Source organism: Drosophila innubila (assembly GCF_004354385.1).
Source record: "Drosophila innubila isolate TH190305 chromosome 3L unlocalized genomic scaffold, UK_Dinn_1.0 0_D_3L, whole genome shotgun sequence".
NCBI classification, from domain to species: Eukaryota; Metazoa; Arthropoda; class Insecta; order Diptera; family Drosophilidae; genus Drosophila; species Drosophila innubila.
Window position 1 is genome coordinate 3,989,793 of NW_022995376.1, and position 15,691 is coordinate 4,005,483.

The 15,691-nt window shown below is 38.8% G+C and overlaps 1 protein-coding gene across 4 annotated transcripts in view; it reads left to right on the top strand.

Annotated features, from left to right (window-relative positions):
- The window catches only part of LOC117786368 (ephexin-1), a 32,397-nt gene that overhangs the window by 14,121 nt on the left and 2,585 nt on the right, over positions 1–15,691 (top strand). The window contains exons 2-8 of one of the 4 annotated variants that reach the window (XM_034624576.1): positions 835–2,545; positions 2,582–2,660; positions 2,718–4,483; positions 6,750–6,853; positions 12,619–12,860; positions 13,517–14,491; positions 15,487–15,685. In XM_034624576.1, coding sequence (XP_034480467.1) covers positions 894–2,545; positions 2,582–2,660; positions 2,718–4,483; positions 6,750–6,853; positions 12,619–12,860; positions 13,517–14,491; positions 15,487–15,685 — 5,017 coding nt within the window. In that variant the 5' untranslated portion in view covers positions 835–893. Of the gene's footprint in view, positions 1–834; positions 2,661–2,717; positions 4,484–6,662; positions 6,683–6,749; positions 6,854–11,902; positions 12,470–12,618; positions 12,861–13,516; positions 14,492–15,486; positions 15,686–15,691 lie in introns of those variants that run through there. The other 3 variants (XM_034624574.1, XM_034624578.1, XM_034624577.1) reach the window with 3 other exon arrangements.

Genomic DNA, 15,691 nt, shown 5'->3' on the forward strand with positions numbered 1-15,691 from the left:
CCATAGTCGAAAATAATGAAGTTTTCTAAATGAATGCAGATTGAATTTAGAGGCCAAACCATAATTATAATGACATTCCGTTTTGAAATCGGTTCAGTTTTGACAAAGTTATGATAGTTCGTAGTTTGTTATACTTTCGATCAAGCAACTTTACAAGTCAAAATTTTTGTTTAATTTGACATGATTTTTCACAGAAAAATGAAACATCCCAAAATCGAATTTAGACTTGTTTTATACTAATTACGATATAAGAAGTTGATTGAAAGTAAAAATTGGAGTTTTAAAATTTTGAATTTTCAAAATTTCAAAGGGGGGACCCTTAGCATTGAAATCAAACCATAGTCGAAAATAAAGAAAATTTCTAAATGAACTAAAATTTAATGCAGAATGAATTTGGAGGCCAAATCATAATTAGAATGACATTCTGTTTGAAAATCGCTTCAGTTTTAATAAAGTTATGACAGCTTTAAGTTGGTCAATACTAGTTGCTAACCCAATTAAATCACATTAGCAATGAAACTCGTTGAATTTGTTGGTGAAATGTTGTGTTTAATCCCGACTTGTTTTGCAAGTGCCACAATTTGACAGAGTTAATGATTGCCCAGGCAATTGACACGCCTTCTATCAATTCTTCACTCTTCCCTTGCCCACTTTGCTACTCTTTGTAGAGTCTGTTGATTTGCATATCTCAACAAAAAATGTTACCACTCAATTTTGTATATTATTTATTGCTGTTGTTGTTGTTGCAAGTTTTTCATGCGCTTTCTCTTTATGCTCTTGAGTCTCGCATTCTCTCATTCTTCTCGTTTTTGTTTTTTTTGTGTATCATTTCAGGCCTCGAGGCGGCAGCTGCCAATTGACTTGGCCATTGGTCGTTGGCCATAAACACAGTAATGCAGTTGTCAGCGGACTTCACCATGGCTTCGGATGTGGCAGCTTCGAGCTGCGATTCCAATGGAAATGCAACAACAACAACAGCAACAACACCGAAAACGACGCCGCGTAAAGAAAAGACAATACTCGGTTGGCTGGTGAAAAGTGCAAGTGCTGGCGATAAAACGAAACCTAACGATAGCAGTAGCGATAACGATAACAGCGATAATCGAAACCACAACAACAATTGCAACTGCGAATCGCGCGCTTTTCGCGATTTTCGCGGCGTACAAACATTGCGTCTGCTGTGGAGCAAACGTATCAGCAGCGCCAGCGAGCAGGCAGTGGCTGCCACACAACGACCTTCGCAAGGTCATCATCATCATCCCACTGGGCTGGGCACATTACGCAAGCTAAACAAATCCGTTAGCTGTTTGGTTAATGCGTTTAATAACGCGCGCGATTGGCCCAGCCTAACAAACGCACCAGAAACGCGCTCAAAACGCGCGGCAAGTCTACACAATTTGCAAGAAACGTGCGTGACGTCACAGCTGCAACGGGACAAGGATAATTTCTACAAATACAAAACCGCCGAACAGGCCAAAATGCAAAATAAACTGAGACGCGATAACAGCAGCAACAACAACAATTGTGAAGAGACAGCAGCAGCAGCGAGCTTTCCCGCTGTCAAGGCCGGCAGCGCAGCTGGCGATCGTTTGCAGTGGCCAAAACGCGCCGATGTCGGCGTCGGCGTCGCTGCCAGCAAGTGCAAAATGGAGAGCGCTTGCTTATCACAGAATGAGAGTGAGCAAGAGAAGAAGTGTGAGTGGGAGTGTGACAAGAGAAAGGGGTGGGAGGGAGAGAGGCAGCTTATCAGTTTGCTAAGCGTAGAGCCCGCAGCAATTAGTCGCATTAGTCTCAATGCGACGTGCGTTCAAAGCGGCAGCAACGAATCGCTGCAAACAATAAATTCCATAAATTCCACAACAACCACAGCGACTGTGACGTCACAAGCAACGACGACGACGTCGACGACGCGCTCGAGTGGTGGAACGTGTGGAACGCGTCGCAAATACAGTTTTAAAACGCATGCAGGCAAATCATTTCATCAGCATCACACGCCACGCCGCATGTCCAGTTACACTCACACACACACACACTCGCACAGTCACAGTCTGGGCGTGGCAGCGGCGGAGGGCGGAGTGACAAGTGCCGCGCCAACAGGTGGCGCCAGTCTAGTGCGTCAGTTGACCCAACAATTCAATGAAATCATACAAAAGGATGCTAGATTGTTGGAGCAAGTTAAGCGCAAAAATGGCGTCTGGTTGGCGCGTGGATCGCATGTCTACAAGATTGTGGAGAAGCCAACGCAGCAGCAACAACAACAACATGAGCAGCACTCGCCGCAGCTGCGCAGCTCCATGGTGCAGCGTAATATTAAAAAGTTCGAGAAGCTGGAGAAGCCTGCAGTGCCGCTGAAAACGGAGCAACTGCTGCGCAAGCATCAGGAGCTCATGAACAGTAATAGACAACATCCACAACAACAACAGCACAGCACACTCTCGCTGAGCAAGCAGATGAGAAGCAAGCGAAAGCTGCAACAGCAACAACAACTGCAGGAGAGACAAAAGGAAACTGAACAGCTGGTGGAGCAGTTACAGGAAGAGGAGCAGCTGCGAGAGGAGCCGTTTAAAGATAAGGAGCAGAGAAGACAACAGCTGGTGGAGCAGTTTAAGGATGAGCAGCAACTATGTAAAGAGCAGCTTCGTGAGGAGCAGTTGAAGGATGAGGAGCAGCTGCGTGAGGAGCAATTTAAGGATGAGGAGCAAATGCAATATAAGCTGGTGGAGCAGCCTTGTGAGGAGCAGGCACAGCGAATGCTTAAGTTGGCTGTGGATCGTAAGAGGCCTGTGGAACAAAACAGCTTAGATGAAGCAGTGCAAACGGATGTGGATGATGCTAACAAACCAAAGCCACAAGCGTCATACGCTGAATCAGCTGAATCAAAGCTGAGTCAGCTGTCGACTTCGACTGCGACTGCTGCTGATGACGCCAACAATGTAGAAGAGGCAGATGCATTGGAGGCAGAGCGACAGCAGCGACGCAAGCACAAATATGCGACAATCTATGAGAAGTTGCGATTCTTGCCATTTGCCAAAAGTGGCAAGAGATCGCCACAAAAGACAGCAAAGCTGGAAAAAGAAGAGAAGCGGCAGCTGCAATTAGAACTGGAGTTGCCAGGGCTGGAAACGCAGCAGTTGCCTTCGCCCTGCGTGGAGGCAGATGCCAAAATTTTGGCCGCCTTGGAAGTGCTCGATCAGAAGCTAAAGATACTCGCTGAACCGGAAATTGAGAAGGATGCGGATGCAGAGCTGCTGCTGGCGGTGAATGATGATTTCGAGCAACGCATACTGCCAAATAATTCGTTTGTTTATCAAGCGGCTAATAAACAAATCTCCAACAATCAATTGCTGCTCAATCAGGCGGTAAATGTGACGCTGGTGAATGCCATTGAAGGGGAGCAAATGATAATGGAGCAGAAGCAATTGGAGCAGGAGCAGAAACAGGAGCTGAAGCTGGAGCAGGAGCAGAAACAGGAGCTGGAAGTGGAGCCCATGTATGAGCCCATAACGCCCACAACGGAGACGAAGACTGAACCGCAGGCGTCCAGCCTGTTTAAGTTAACAAACCAAAAGGTGGATAAGCTCAAGGAGCAAAAGGAGGACATCTATCAGACGTTGGAGGAGGCAACAACGCCACAAGCCAATTGGCTAGAGGGTTACGAGTCCATTGCCGGCTCCTGTGAGGCCACAAATCGCAGCAACAATAACAACGATGACTACGAGGCATTTGCCACGCCTCCGCCCACCATTGCCGAGGAGCCAGCCACTCCTCCGCCCCTCAACATCAACAGTACGGGCACACTGGGTCGCAATACACGCGATGAGCTGCCGGAGTTGCCTAAACCGAAGCGAGTGCTGCCCAAATCTCCCAACGTACTGCGTCCAGCGCCCGCCAAGCCAAATCATCCGAGTCGCCTGCTTGGGAAGCCCAGCAAGACTTCAACGGATGAGGAGGAGGAGGAGGAGGATGAGAATATATATGACACCATCAAGGGTTGCTACGAAACCATGTCCAGCACAAAGCTGAGAAAGCACTCCGATCAAATCTCCGTGAGCTCCAATTGCTATGAGAGCATTTCCAACTATCGCAGGAGTAGAGTAACAGGAACAGCAACAACAACAACCACCGCAACAACAACAGTTGCCACAACAAGTGTTGCAAGTGGCGTGCAACTCTCGAGCAGCGGTTCCTCCCTGACCATTTCCTCGGATCATCGAACCAACAGTCTATATGAATCCTCGCTAGCTGCAGGAGTGATTTATGGTAGTGCCAGTGTCGGCTGTCGTTCCTCCCTGGCCAGCAGTGCGGGAAGTGGCAGTGGGGGGGACAGAGACAGAGCCAGAACCAGGGACAGGAGCGGAGGCAAGCAGAGCGATCAACGCTCCTCGATTGCGGGTTCCAGTGACAACAGCGATGCCTGGGTGGATATATCCGATGGTGAGGCAACTGTAGCACGAGTTGCCACCGGCGAAGCGCAGTTCATTGTGTAAGTACACTGCAAAAAAAAAAATGCAAAGCATACTTAAATAAATATTTAAGTAAAATGAGCAAAAGGTCTTATAGGCAACTATAATCAGAAGCGTTTCGAACAACTGATTCCCATGGGGAAGAATAGACTCAGAATACTGACCAGGCACTGTAGACTAAGAAGTTACCTATACAAAGTAGGTATAATTGGTAACGGATGGTCACATCGAAAAGAAATTCTCCATGCATGTCATTCCAGAATGCGCAGCTTTGGCTAGACTCACACAAAGTATCCTAGGAAAATATGTCATCCAGTTAAGGGACATAGCAAACCTCAATCCTATCAAAATACTCGAATACGTCCAGAAGATAGGGCTGATGGAAGAGCTATAAGCTCAGAAAGGGGTAAAATAGATCTTATAGGTCGCAGGTGCAATTTCCCCATTACATAATAATAATAGGGTTCAATAATAATAATAGGATTCAAATAGTTGCATCAAATTATAAATTGTGAGATTGTTCTTCTCTATACACAAAGCCACAACAAAGAAAATGAGAAAACGTATAGAGAGAGAGAGAGAAAGAGAGAAGTAAAAAAAAAGGTTACTTCCTCTGTTGGGGCAGATAAGTGTAAGTACACTGAAAATAATGCAAAATAAGTAAAATGAGGGTTAAAATAAGTAGTTGAATCAAATTGTAAATTGTGAGATTTTTCTTTTCTTTAGCCACAACAAAGAAAATGAGAAAACGTGTAGAGAGAGGGGAGTAAAGTAAGGGAGGACACCCTCGGTTGGGGCAGATAAAAACTCTGCGTAGATTGCTGATAGGTTTGTTTGGGGTCTCTCCTTATCTTATCTAATAAACGCCAACTGCGCCTTGTCATCCAACATATTCAATTTGTTGACGCCAATCGCTGGTGCAGTGCTGTCCACAGTGGGAGTGGCAAGAACGAGGGTTGCAACATGCCTTAAGAAATACCAGAAAAACTGTATAGTAGAAAGCGGGTCAAGGTAAAATTTATGAGTTACGAAAAGTGTACAAAGAAATGTTAAGCTCTTGCATTTTATTGGGTTTATCGGGTAAATACTTAAAACGTTCGTTCACGATATCGAGGTTAAAGCGTTCGTTTCGATTCCAGGTTATTTAAGTAAAACCTGACCTCAGTTCAATTCTCTGATTTCTCCCCTTTCTTCACATTTGTGGTTGTGTAACAAATTGTCGGGTAAAATTGAACTGCTATTGCATTTTGTGTTGTCTACTTGATAAGATACGTATCAACAGCTCTGATTAGCAGTTGTTGCTATATATAAAACGCTATATATAATATAGTCATTAAATGACTGTCGTTTTAAGGCCTTAATCTAAATATTATGTACTTTGCGCTCAGGAAGTGTATTTCCGATACATGTTTGTGAGTTTGTAAATAAAATACTATAACATTTTAGCTGTTTTGTAAATAGTAGAGTTGTAAAACTATCGGTAGTACTATTAATAAATGCTTCCACTATAAAGATAACAATTTCACACAATTTTTAACGAGTTTTTAAATTTGCAATGACTGTATGACGTTACTCTAGAATTTTTCATATTATTTTTTTTTTCATTTGTTTTTATTCTATTTGCTATAGGACAGCCATAAAACTATTGGCAGGACTATCGATATCACATTTTATTGCTCTAGTTTAGAAATTACCTTATGATTACCTTATGATAGTTTTATCGATACTACTGCAGTCCTATTAACAATCATCTTCAGTTAGTTTACAATTAACAGCTTCTTGTGACAATGATTGTGCGGAATTATTAAAAAAGAGCCACTTTTCTTGACAATTAAGATCACTTCCGATAGTATTAGACCCTCATCAAGTGTTACAAATGACATGAAATTGTTAATAATGATTTTTCTCAGTTAAGAGTGACATTACACAATTGGAACATACACACACACCTCCTTCTGCCCACATTAATTAGCGCGTTGACCTACAATTGCATCTGTTATCAACCGATAAGATTGTTCGCCTACTTGGGCAACTCATTCCCATTCCACTCCCCCTTTTTCCATTCACAATCGGATTGTAACGCCGGGTTTTTACAATAGTAGATAGAACTTCAAAAGATATCGAATGAATAGTACGTATAACAGTAAGAAGTGAAGCCTCTAGGCCTAAAGACCTTTTAATAACGCTGTGAATTGATTGATCACACTGTGTAGTATGAAGTATTAATTATTTAATGTTAAAATTAATCAGTTATGTTTTAATCTTTTCAATCTATTCAATTTTCAGTGTACGGGAACGATTCAAGCAGCATCGGGTTCGCAGTCCGGATTGGTCGAAACGCATCAGAGACAAAAGACTGCAACAAAACAAGGCAAAGAGCTGCATTGAAGGTAAGTCTGATGTATAGTAATTCAAATAAGACTCATGTAATTATACAATTTCTGCTTGAGGTAGTGCAAAGAGTGCTCAAAGATAGATAGATACAAAGATACTTAGATACAAAGATACATTTTCTCAGCTCTGTCTGCTCTGCCTTTGTTTTAATATTAGTAGAATACTCAACTTTGCGATTGTTTTTTAACTCATTGTGTCTTTGTTGTGCTACATATCAATAAATTAAATAAATATTTGCTCATTATAATTCACATTGTCTGCTGAATGATTTCCTATGTGCAAAGCTTTTGAGCTTTTGTGTGTGCACATAAGCGCAGCTGAGCTTTTAAGTCAAGCTTGCAGTCACAGTCGGTTGTTGTCTTGGCTACTTGTGTTCGTTAAGGTTTGTGTACAAGCTAAACTTGCCTACCACATGCGATCCACACTGCAGCTTATTCATTCAACAAACTCAACGCGTTAATTACTTTAATTATCATGAATTTTCGACTGGCCTCATCAGTGATTGATAAATAAGCATAAATTATGCCCAAGTCCAAGTTGATTTAAAAAATGTTTGCTGCGGGCAGAAATGAAATGTCAAAAGTAAACAGGTAAATAAAACGTAATGAAATGGAAATAAACAATACAACGGACTAAAAAAAAGAAACCTGTTAATTATGTCCAATGCAAATGAGAGTAAAAAGGCAGTCACAATTCCCACACACGAAATGAGTAAGCGTTATGCGCACATTTTACATTTTACACGAAAAAATGCAATTGGCGCCTGCTGCAGCCGACAGGTTCCACAAAAGGCAATAACAAGTTGAGAGCGAGCGAGCGCGCGTAAACAAAGCCCATAAACTGGACTCCAACTGCTTGTTAGTGTGTGTGTGTGCTTGTACTTGTAGTAGTTGTTGCTGTGCAATTTTAATTCCATGGCTGCCAACAACAACAACAACTATGACTGCTCAGTCACACTCATTTTCGTTTCCTCTCTTTGTCTCTCAGTCGCTCAGTCTCTCAGCTTTTAAGCTGCACAGTCTCTGCGCGTCAGTGTTAACGTGCGGTTCGTCTCTCGGACACAGCTGCCTGTCGAAAAGCGTCCAATTTTCCGTTTGTTAAATGTGAAAAATTATAAAATATACTAGATGCACATCTTTTTGTAATTAATGTGTGCTGCTTTTTGCTCTTATTTTGTTATGCTGTCTGTACGTGCGCGCGCAGCTCTGTGAAAAGTGAAAGAAAACAAAGAAAATAAATAAAGAAAAGCTTAACAACAAAAACAAACAAAAAAAAGTGCACGCGGTGCATGCAAAATTAGCAGACGACCCCAAAAAGGCGTTAGCGTCGACGCCGACGTTAACGTTGACGGCGAGCAGCAAGCAGCGCAGCTAGTTTTCAATTATTGTATTCGTTGTTGTTGTTGTTGTTATTAATATTGTGTTGTTGTTTTATGCAAAGGCAGCGAGACGTCACGAACTAAAACTGAAACCGAAACTGAAGCTGAAGCTAAAGTTAAAGCAGCCCTACACCCGCAACGAGGGGCGACTGAAAAAGCTTTATGTTTCACTTTTTATCGTTGTTGTTGCCGTGAAAGATGACGAAATTGTTAAGCGAAAAACCAGTCTAGAAATACTTTATAGCGTTTAAAGCGCACAACCTTGAACAAGTTAAAAAAAAAGACCAGCAACAAAACAGCTTAAGGAACTCGCGCAACGGCAAAAACTTGAAAAGTCATACTCTATAAATATATATGAAGTAAAAGAAATAATAGTGATAATAGTTAACAGTGAATAGTGTAGAGTGAATAGTGAATTTCAAATGAGAAATTGCAAAATCAAATGTAATCATGTGCAATAAGCAGGGATACAAACCGCAATCGAAACCGTTACCTTAAACCGGTATTAACCGGTTGAAATTGTTAAGCGTAATTGAAACCCTAACCGAAAGAAAAGTTTTTTATTATACCAAAAAAGTTAAACTGATATTATTCAAACTGAAATAACCGATTGGTAACCGATTCATATATAACAGCTAGTTTCGGTTTAATAAAGCATTAAATTCAATGATATTGTTAAGGTCCTAACATCGTTTTTCAAACTAAATTTGATTTTAAATTTATATATCGATCGTATTAAATATATATTTCTGTTTTGAAATCCAAGAAATTTTTTTTCAAATATATTAACTTTTTCACATTTTCACAACTTATTTACTTTTCTTTGTGAACCGAAATCATGTCGGTATTTCAAAATCGAAATATAAAAAAACACGATAACCTTTTAGGAAACCTATATACAAAAATTGTGCGTAACCGATAACGAAAAACCGTTAAACAAAATACAAACAAACAAATTCAAAATACAAATACTAACTAAAACTTAAATTTATTTCGGTTTAATACCCTGCCAATTACTTCTGTTTGTCTGTGCAGCCAAAAGAGGACTACAAAAAATATTATCCCATAAAATAGTAAAAAAAAAACATAAGCAAAATGGCCGCTTGAAAGTTCACTAACCGGTGGCAGCTAATTGGAAAGAGAGCAGACCAACAAAAAAAAAAATAAATGCAGTAGACGCAACTGTTTATTACGCACACTTAACAATTGTTTAAATTGTTAAATAGTTGGAAATTTGTCTGGGTGAAAAAATCGACTGTGAATTCTCAGTTGAACTTTTACCGTTTACAGGGCACGTTCGCTTTTCTTTACACACAACAAAATAAAGAAAAAAGCAAAAAAGAGAAAAATAAATATAAGCGAAAGTGTCATAAAACTACACAAATTCCCAATGTGGCATGACACGCAATTGCGGAAAAGCGGCTATGAAAATTTATGACTTGTAGTGCAATTAACAACTTCATAGTATTGGAAGATCAAGTGGCAACTCTGCAGCTTAAGTGATAAATCCAAGTGGATTCTATCGGCAGCTGAGCAGCCGGCAGAGGCAGCGACAGCGACAGAAGAAGAGGAAGAGACAGCGTCAGACAATGACATCGATTGGCACTTAATAAGTTTAACCTTAATGCGTCAATCGATCAATCAATTGGCAACTGAACGAACCGAACGAACTTAACGAACGGTTCAGCTGCATTGCATTGAAATTGAGATTGGAGTTGATATTGGAAATGGAAATAAATAGACTGCGTAATTTGGAGAGATAGACACAGAGAGAGAGAGAGAGAGAGTGAGTGGGAAAGAGAAGGCGATAAGTGACCGCTTGAAATGCACTTTGCCAAGGCTGCAATTCTTGCATTGTAATTATAAACAAAGCATCAACATATTATTGTTGTTTGTTTGCTTGTTTGTGTATTCTGTTTTGTGTCTGCGTCTTTGCAACTGTCTACAAATCTTGTAGACTCGAAGTTTGCTTTTCTTCATTTGTAAATACGTTATGTGCGTGGCCCACACGAATGCGCAAAAATAATTGGCTGAAAGGCCTAACAAAAGAGCCAGCAACATACCAACAACAATATTTCCGCATGTGGCAAGACACTGTGAAAAATGTTGTATGATAAATAAACTAAAAATCAAGTTAGTGAAAGGCATTAAATTCGAACTAAAATCATATTATATACTCTTATTGGATTCAGTATTCTAGATAAGAATTGAACTTATAATTTGTTTTTTTATAAATTAATTAAATTTTTTTATTTGGAAATCCAATTTTATCTTTTGATCTGAAATGGCACAATTTTTAGAAATGTAAACATTGATAAAGAGTTAAAATATAAAATCTAAACTATAAATTTAAATATTTCTTCATATTTTTCAATATATTGTTCAAAAACAAGAAATATTAATTTGTTGATTGATATCGCAATAATAATAATGAATAAAAAAAAATAATAAAAACTAATAATCAATATTAAAGTTTAAAGTTCACTTAATTTTGTTACACTGTGTAACCACATCCGCCAGATAATTCAAATAGAATTTTGCGGATTACCTCTGAATATGGCTTAAAGCGGCAAAAAGCCGCAGAGCAGCATCCCACGCGCAACAAGTGTCGCTTTGGTCAAGCAACAAGCCACAAGAGTATCACACACACACACACACACACACATACAAATATACCAACTCTCTGTCTCCCTCTCGCTCTGTCTGCATACAATACACAGCGCACAGTTAGCATCCATTTTGTGGAACGCAATCAGCGTTGCCCATATGATTCTCTGTTTTATTATCTTGCGCTGAACCGGTTCGCTTGGCTGCGTATACGTAATTTCGTGAGTTTGTGTGTGTGCTCTGCTTTTATCTAGTCTAACGCTCTTTTTGTACGCCTTTTGTGTTAATCACCAACACAAGTGCACCTGCTGTTTTTGGCCGTGTCGATCAGTATTGTTGTTGTTGTTGTTGCCTCTGCATTGAAGCGTGATTTCATTATAATTTGCGCTATTTTGCATGCCCATATGCTGATCAAAATCGCGCATACGACGCGTTGTTAAAGTTTATTGAGCTTAAGCTGCAGAAACATATTTTGACATTTGAAAAGTTTGCTTAATTAGTGCGCGAGGGTCGCTAATAAAATATTCAAAATTACATTAATATTAAAATAAATACAAAAATAAATAAAATCAAATAAAATTATGCAAATTATATAAATAAATTTCCTAAAATCGTTCTGTTAAGCTTAGAGTTACAAATGTAAAGGAATCGTGAAAAATAGGGAGTTAAAGAGGCGAAGGTCGCTAATAAAATATTCAAATAAACTATTTATTTGAATTTAAAAATGTTTAATACATTTTGTGCTGTGGTGTTCTTCAATTAAAGCGAATTGAAGTTGAAAACTAAAACAATGCTAAGAAATAATAATAAAATAATCAATAAATTAAGCAATTGACATAATTTCAACATTTTCTAAAGTCAATTTACGCAGTGCTGTTTTTAGAGTATTAATAATTTGGAATACTCTATTAACAAATAATAATAATAATTATCGGAGAAAGAAATAAGTAAATAAAAAGCTGAATTTAAGAGCAACCCTCGAATAAACTGTGCTTCATTAAGGGTTATAAAGAAATGCAGCAACTGTTGTGTGCAGACTTTTAATTGCTTTCAATTAAAAATGAAGTTGCTGTCATGCAAATAGAGTTCAAGAGTTCAACAACAACAGAAATAACCGCAACAACAACAATTGCAACAACAACTGTAACAACAACTGTAACAACAACTCGATTGTTAATTGTTAGAATCACTTAATGCAGTCGATAGGAGAGCATCCAATTTAATTGTGTAAAATATGTTGCGATGGCAACCAATCAAAATGCAAACAACAGAAACAGTTATGCCAGCCACGCCCACAGTCACGCCTTTATTCCGTCGGAGCAGCTGGTCACACTGCCACGGAAACGACGTCCCCGGGCTGTGGGTGAAGTGAGTGTCACCTGTCCATCGAGCAGCGTTTATCTAAATGCTGAAATCGAAACAAGTTACCCTAAAGCACAAGCCGAATTGGAACCAATTTATCAAAATGAAGCAGCTGCCATCGATCAAAGTGGCAGCCACAAGCAGCAGCAACAGCAGCAACAACAACAAAAATGTTGCCTTCAGGCGCATCTCAGCGTGTTGCGTGTATCCCATGTGGAACGTAATGATGCCAACAAAATGTCAATGGTAGTGAGCACCTTTGTAGGTTCGTTTTACAGTCAACATTTTTAATTAATAATCTATTATATTTATATTAATTTTTTCATTTTCAAAATAAAAAATGTATCAAAGTATGATTCATAATTTTTTTAAAAATTCAACTTATTAAATATTTACTCTATTTAATTTCCTTAGATGACTCGGATCATTATTATGAAACATTGTCACCTTTGGGCAACAAGCGGCATTCAACACAACTGCTGCCGGGGCAACATCACAAGCGTAATCAGGATCTGCCACATGGTTCCCAAAGGTGCAGCAAACAACATTCCGCTTCAGCACATGCTCTGGGTCAGCACGGGATCAACTCGGATGATTACGACTCCTTTGAATCGGATAGCGATGAGCACACGGAGCAGGAGCAGCGTTTGCAGCACGTAAGTTTCATTTATTTGCTAATTTATTTAAAGAAATTAAAACAAATAAAATGTTGGTTATCACTAAAAATGTTAATGCAAAAATACAAATATAAAATATTTAATACAAAATATTTTTAACTAAAAAAAAAGCTATTTTAACAATAATTTAAATAAATTGATAAATTGATATTTAGGCTGCTAATTTAAGAATTCAAATTTAAAAACATTTTGTAATAAACAACCTTAAAACTTAACCGAATAATAATTTGATAAAATTAAACTGAGGCATTTAAAAATTATTTAACGCCTTAAGTAAAGTTAAAAAATATCAAATTAAAATAAATAAAATTAAAATGAATAGAAGAAATTTTTTAATTGGTTAAAAAATTAAATTAATTTTAAAAAAATGTTCTGACTAAAATTTTAAATAAATTTTAGAAAACATAAATTTTAAATTAATAAAAAGAAATCCAATATTAATAGACAGAAAATTGTACACTTTTAAATTAATATGTTTAAAGTCAAGGCAAAATAAAATTAAAGTGAAAAATTTTAATAAGTAGAAAAGATTTATATTTAAAACTAATGATATTGATTATTAAATTTTAAATTTCAAACTTTTTAACTTATATTAAATAGCTTAATATACTATCTCATCCTCTTTCCCTCTGCAGCACAATGACAGCGGCGTGGATATGCGTAATCATCGTTTGCCGGAGCCGCCGGCGCCACAGAATCAGGTGTATGCGATAGTGCGCAAGTTCAAGGACTTTATCTCCAATAAGAAGTCACCCAAGAGCAGTCAGCAGAAGCTGTACGAGAATACGCAGCAGGCGAACACCGGAACACAATTCTATGTGGAGTGCAGGAAGCAGGAGATCTATGAGAATGCCCAATCCCTGAGCAGTTCCGAGAAGAATCTGAATCTGAGTCAAGGTCAACAGGAGCAGAATTCAAGTGCGAGTTTGTTGCGTCCCAAGCTGAAGAACGGCAAGAGTCTGCGTTCCAGGCTGCGAAAGAGTCTCGTGGGCTCCTCCTTTGATACCAAACAGTTGTCCACGTTGACGCCCACGAGAAGCACCTTCTACATTGAGGATGTGACTGCACAGCAACTGGAACAGGAGCAAGAGCATCATGGTTCCGGTGGACTCGACTCGGGATTCTCGGAGAAGGCCTCCTCCGGCGATATTCCCGTTCAGGTGCCCAGCGCCGAGTCCCAAAAGTTCTCAACGATGGCCAGGAAGGCCAAAAAGGAGGCAAAGGCTATGCGACGTCGCGCCACAATTGGAGTGCGTCCACATGAGCCTCCTCCCCCTCCACCACCGCCGCCTGAGCAGCGCAACAGCGTCAACCGATCGCAGCTGGATGGGAATCCTCCACCAGCCAACTCGTGGTATGCGGAATGCGGCGTCTTCAAGCAGGCCACAATTGCCGAGCTGGCCACGCCCACTCCCAGCGCCAATGGCGGCGGCAGTTCCTGGTATGCCGAGTCGGGACTCTATCAGACCAGCGGCATCTCTGTGGCCAGTTCCAGTGGCAGCTCCGGTGTCTCCACGGGCAACGAAGCGGGTCTTGGTGACGATCTCCAGCCGCACAGTCTCTTCTCCAATGAACCTCTATACCAGGTTTACAGCGCTGCCAAATTGGAGGTCAGTCTATATCAAAACTGTAATTTCTTTAGTATTTTTTCATTAATTAACATTCATTATCATTGATTTTGAATTTTTAAGCATTGAAAAAAGTACTGCTAATGAAAATTAACTTTACTAGCATTAATAAAGTGAAATTAGAATTACAAAATGATATTGACATTGAAATTACTTGTAATGCTCTAATATCATTAGCATTCATTATTATAATTTTTAAGCATTGAAAAAAGTACTGCTAATGAAAATTAACTTCACAGACATTAATAAAGTGAATCACATTCCATTAGCATTACAAAATGATATTGACATTGAAATTACTTCAAATGCTCTAATTTCATTAGCATTTATAATTATTAATTTATTTATATTATATAATTGTTATGTTAACAATATTTAATGGAAATATAGACTATGGACTTTTCATGCTATATCAAACAAAAAACATTTCATTACCTTGCATTTTGTAAATCTTATGAAAAATTCTCATCATCATAATTTTGTCAAAACTTAATCGATTTCAATAAAAAATGTCTTGTTTTTAAGGATTTGACCCGTTCATTGATACTGTATCTAAATTTTGTCGCTAAAAAATGTATAATTTTTAAATTTTTAAAAAATTTCCATTTAGATTATTTCAATATTTTTAAACTCTAACATTATGAAAACTTTACTAATTGTCAATGTCATTTTGATTACAATTTAACTTTCTACTTGATTCTGCAATTTATATTTATTTATAAAACAATTTTTTACTTTTCGAAATTTTTTATTTATTTTTTTAATCTCATAAAAACACTCATAACTTTGTCAAAACTTAATTGATTTCAAAGAGAAATGTCATTTTGAACATGGTTTACACCTTTAGTTGATTCTGTATCTTTTGTTGCCATGACATTTTTTTTTTTTTTTTAATTTTTTCGAAAATTTTCAAAATTTTCCATTTTTCGAAAATTTCTATATATTTAATTATAATACTCTTTTTTTGGTATTTACAGTCCATTACACGTGACTTGGAGGCGCAGGAGAACTCAGCGGATGGCTACGAGGAGATTGGACTGCACGCTCACTCCAAGACTCCACCGACGCAGCAAATGAAGACGCGTCCAACGGCACTGCAGCTGGTGGAGCCCAAGAATGGACCCTCACGCACGCTGTGGAGCGAGATTCCCGAGGTGATACACTCCTGCATACTGCGTGAGT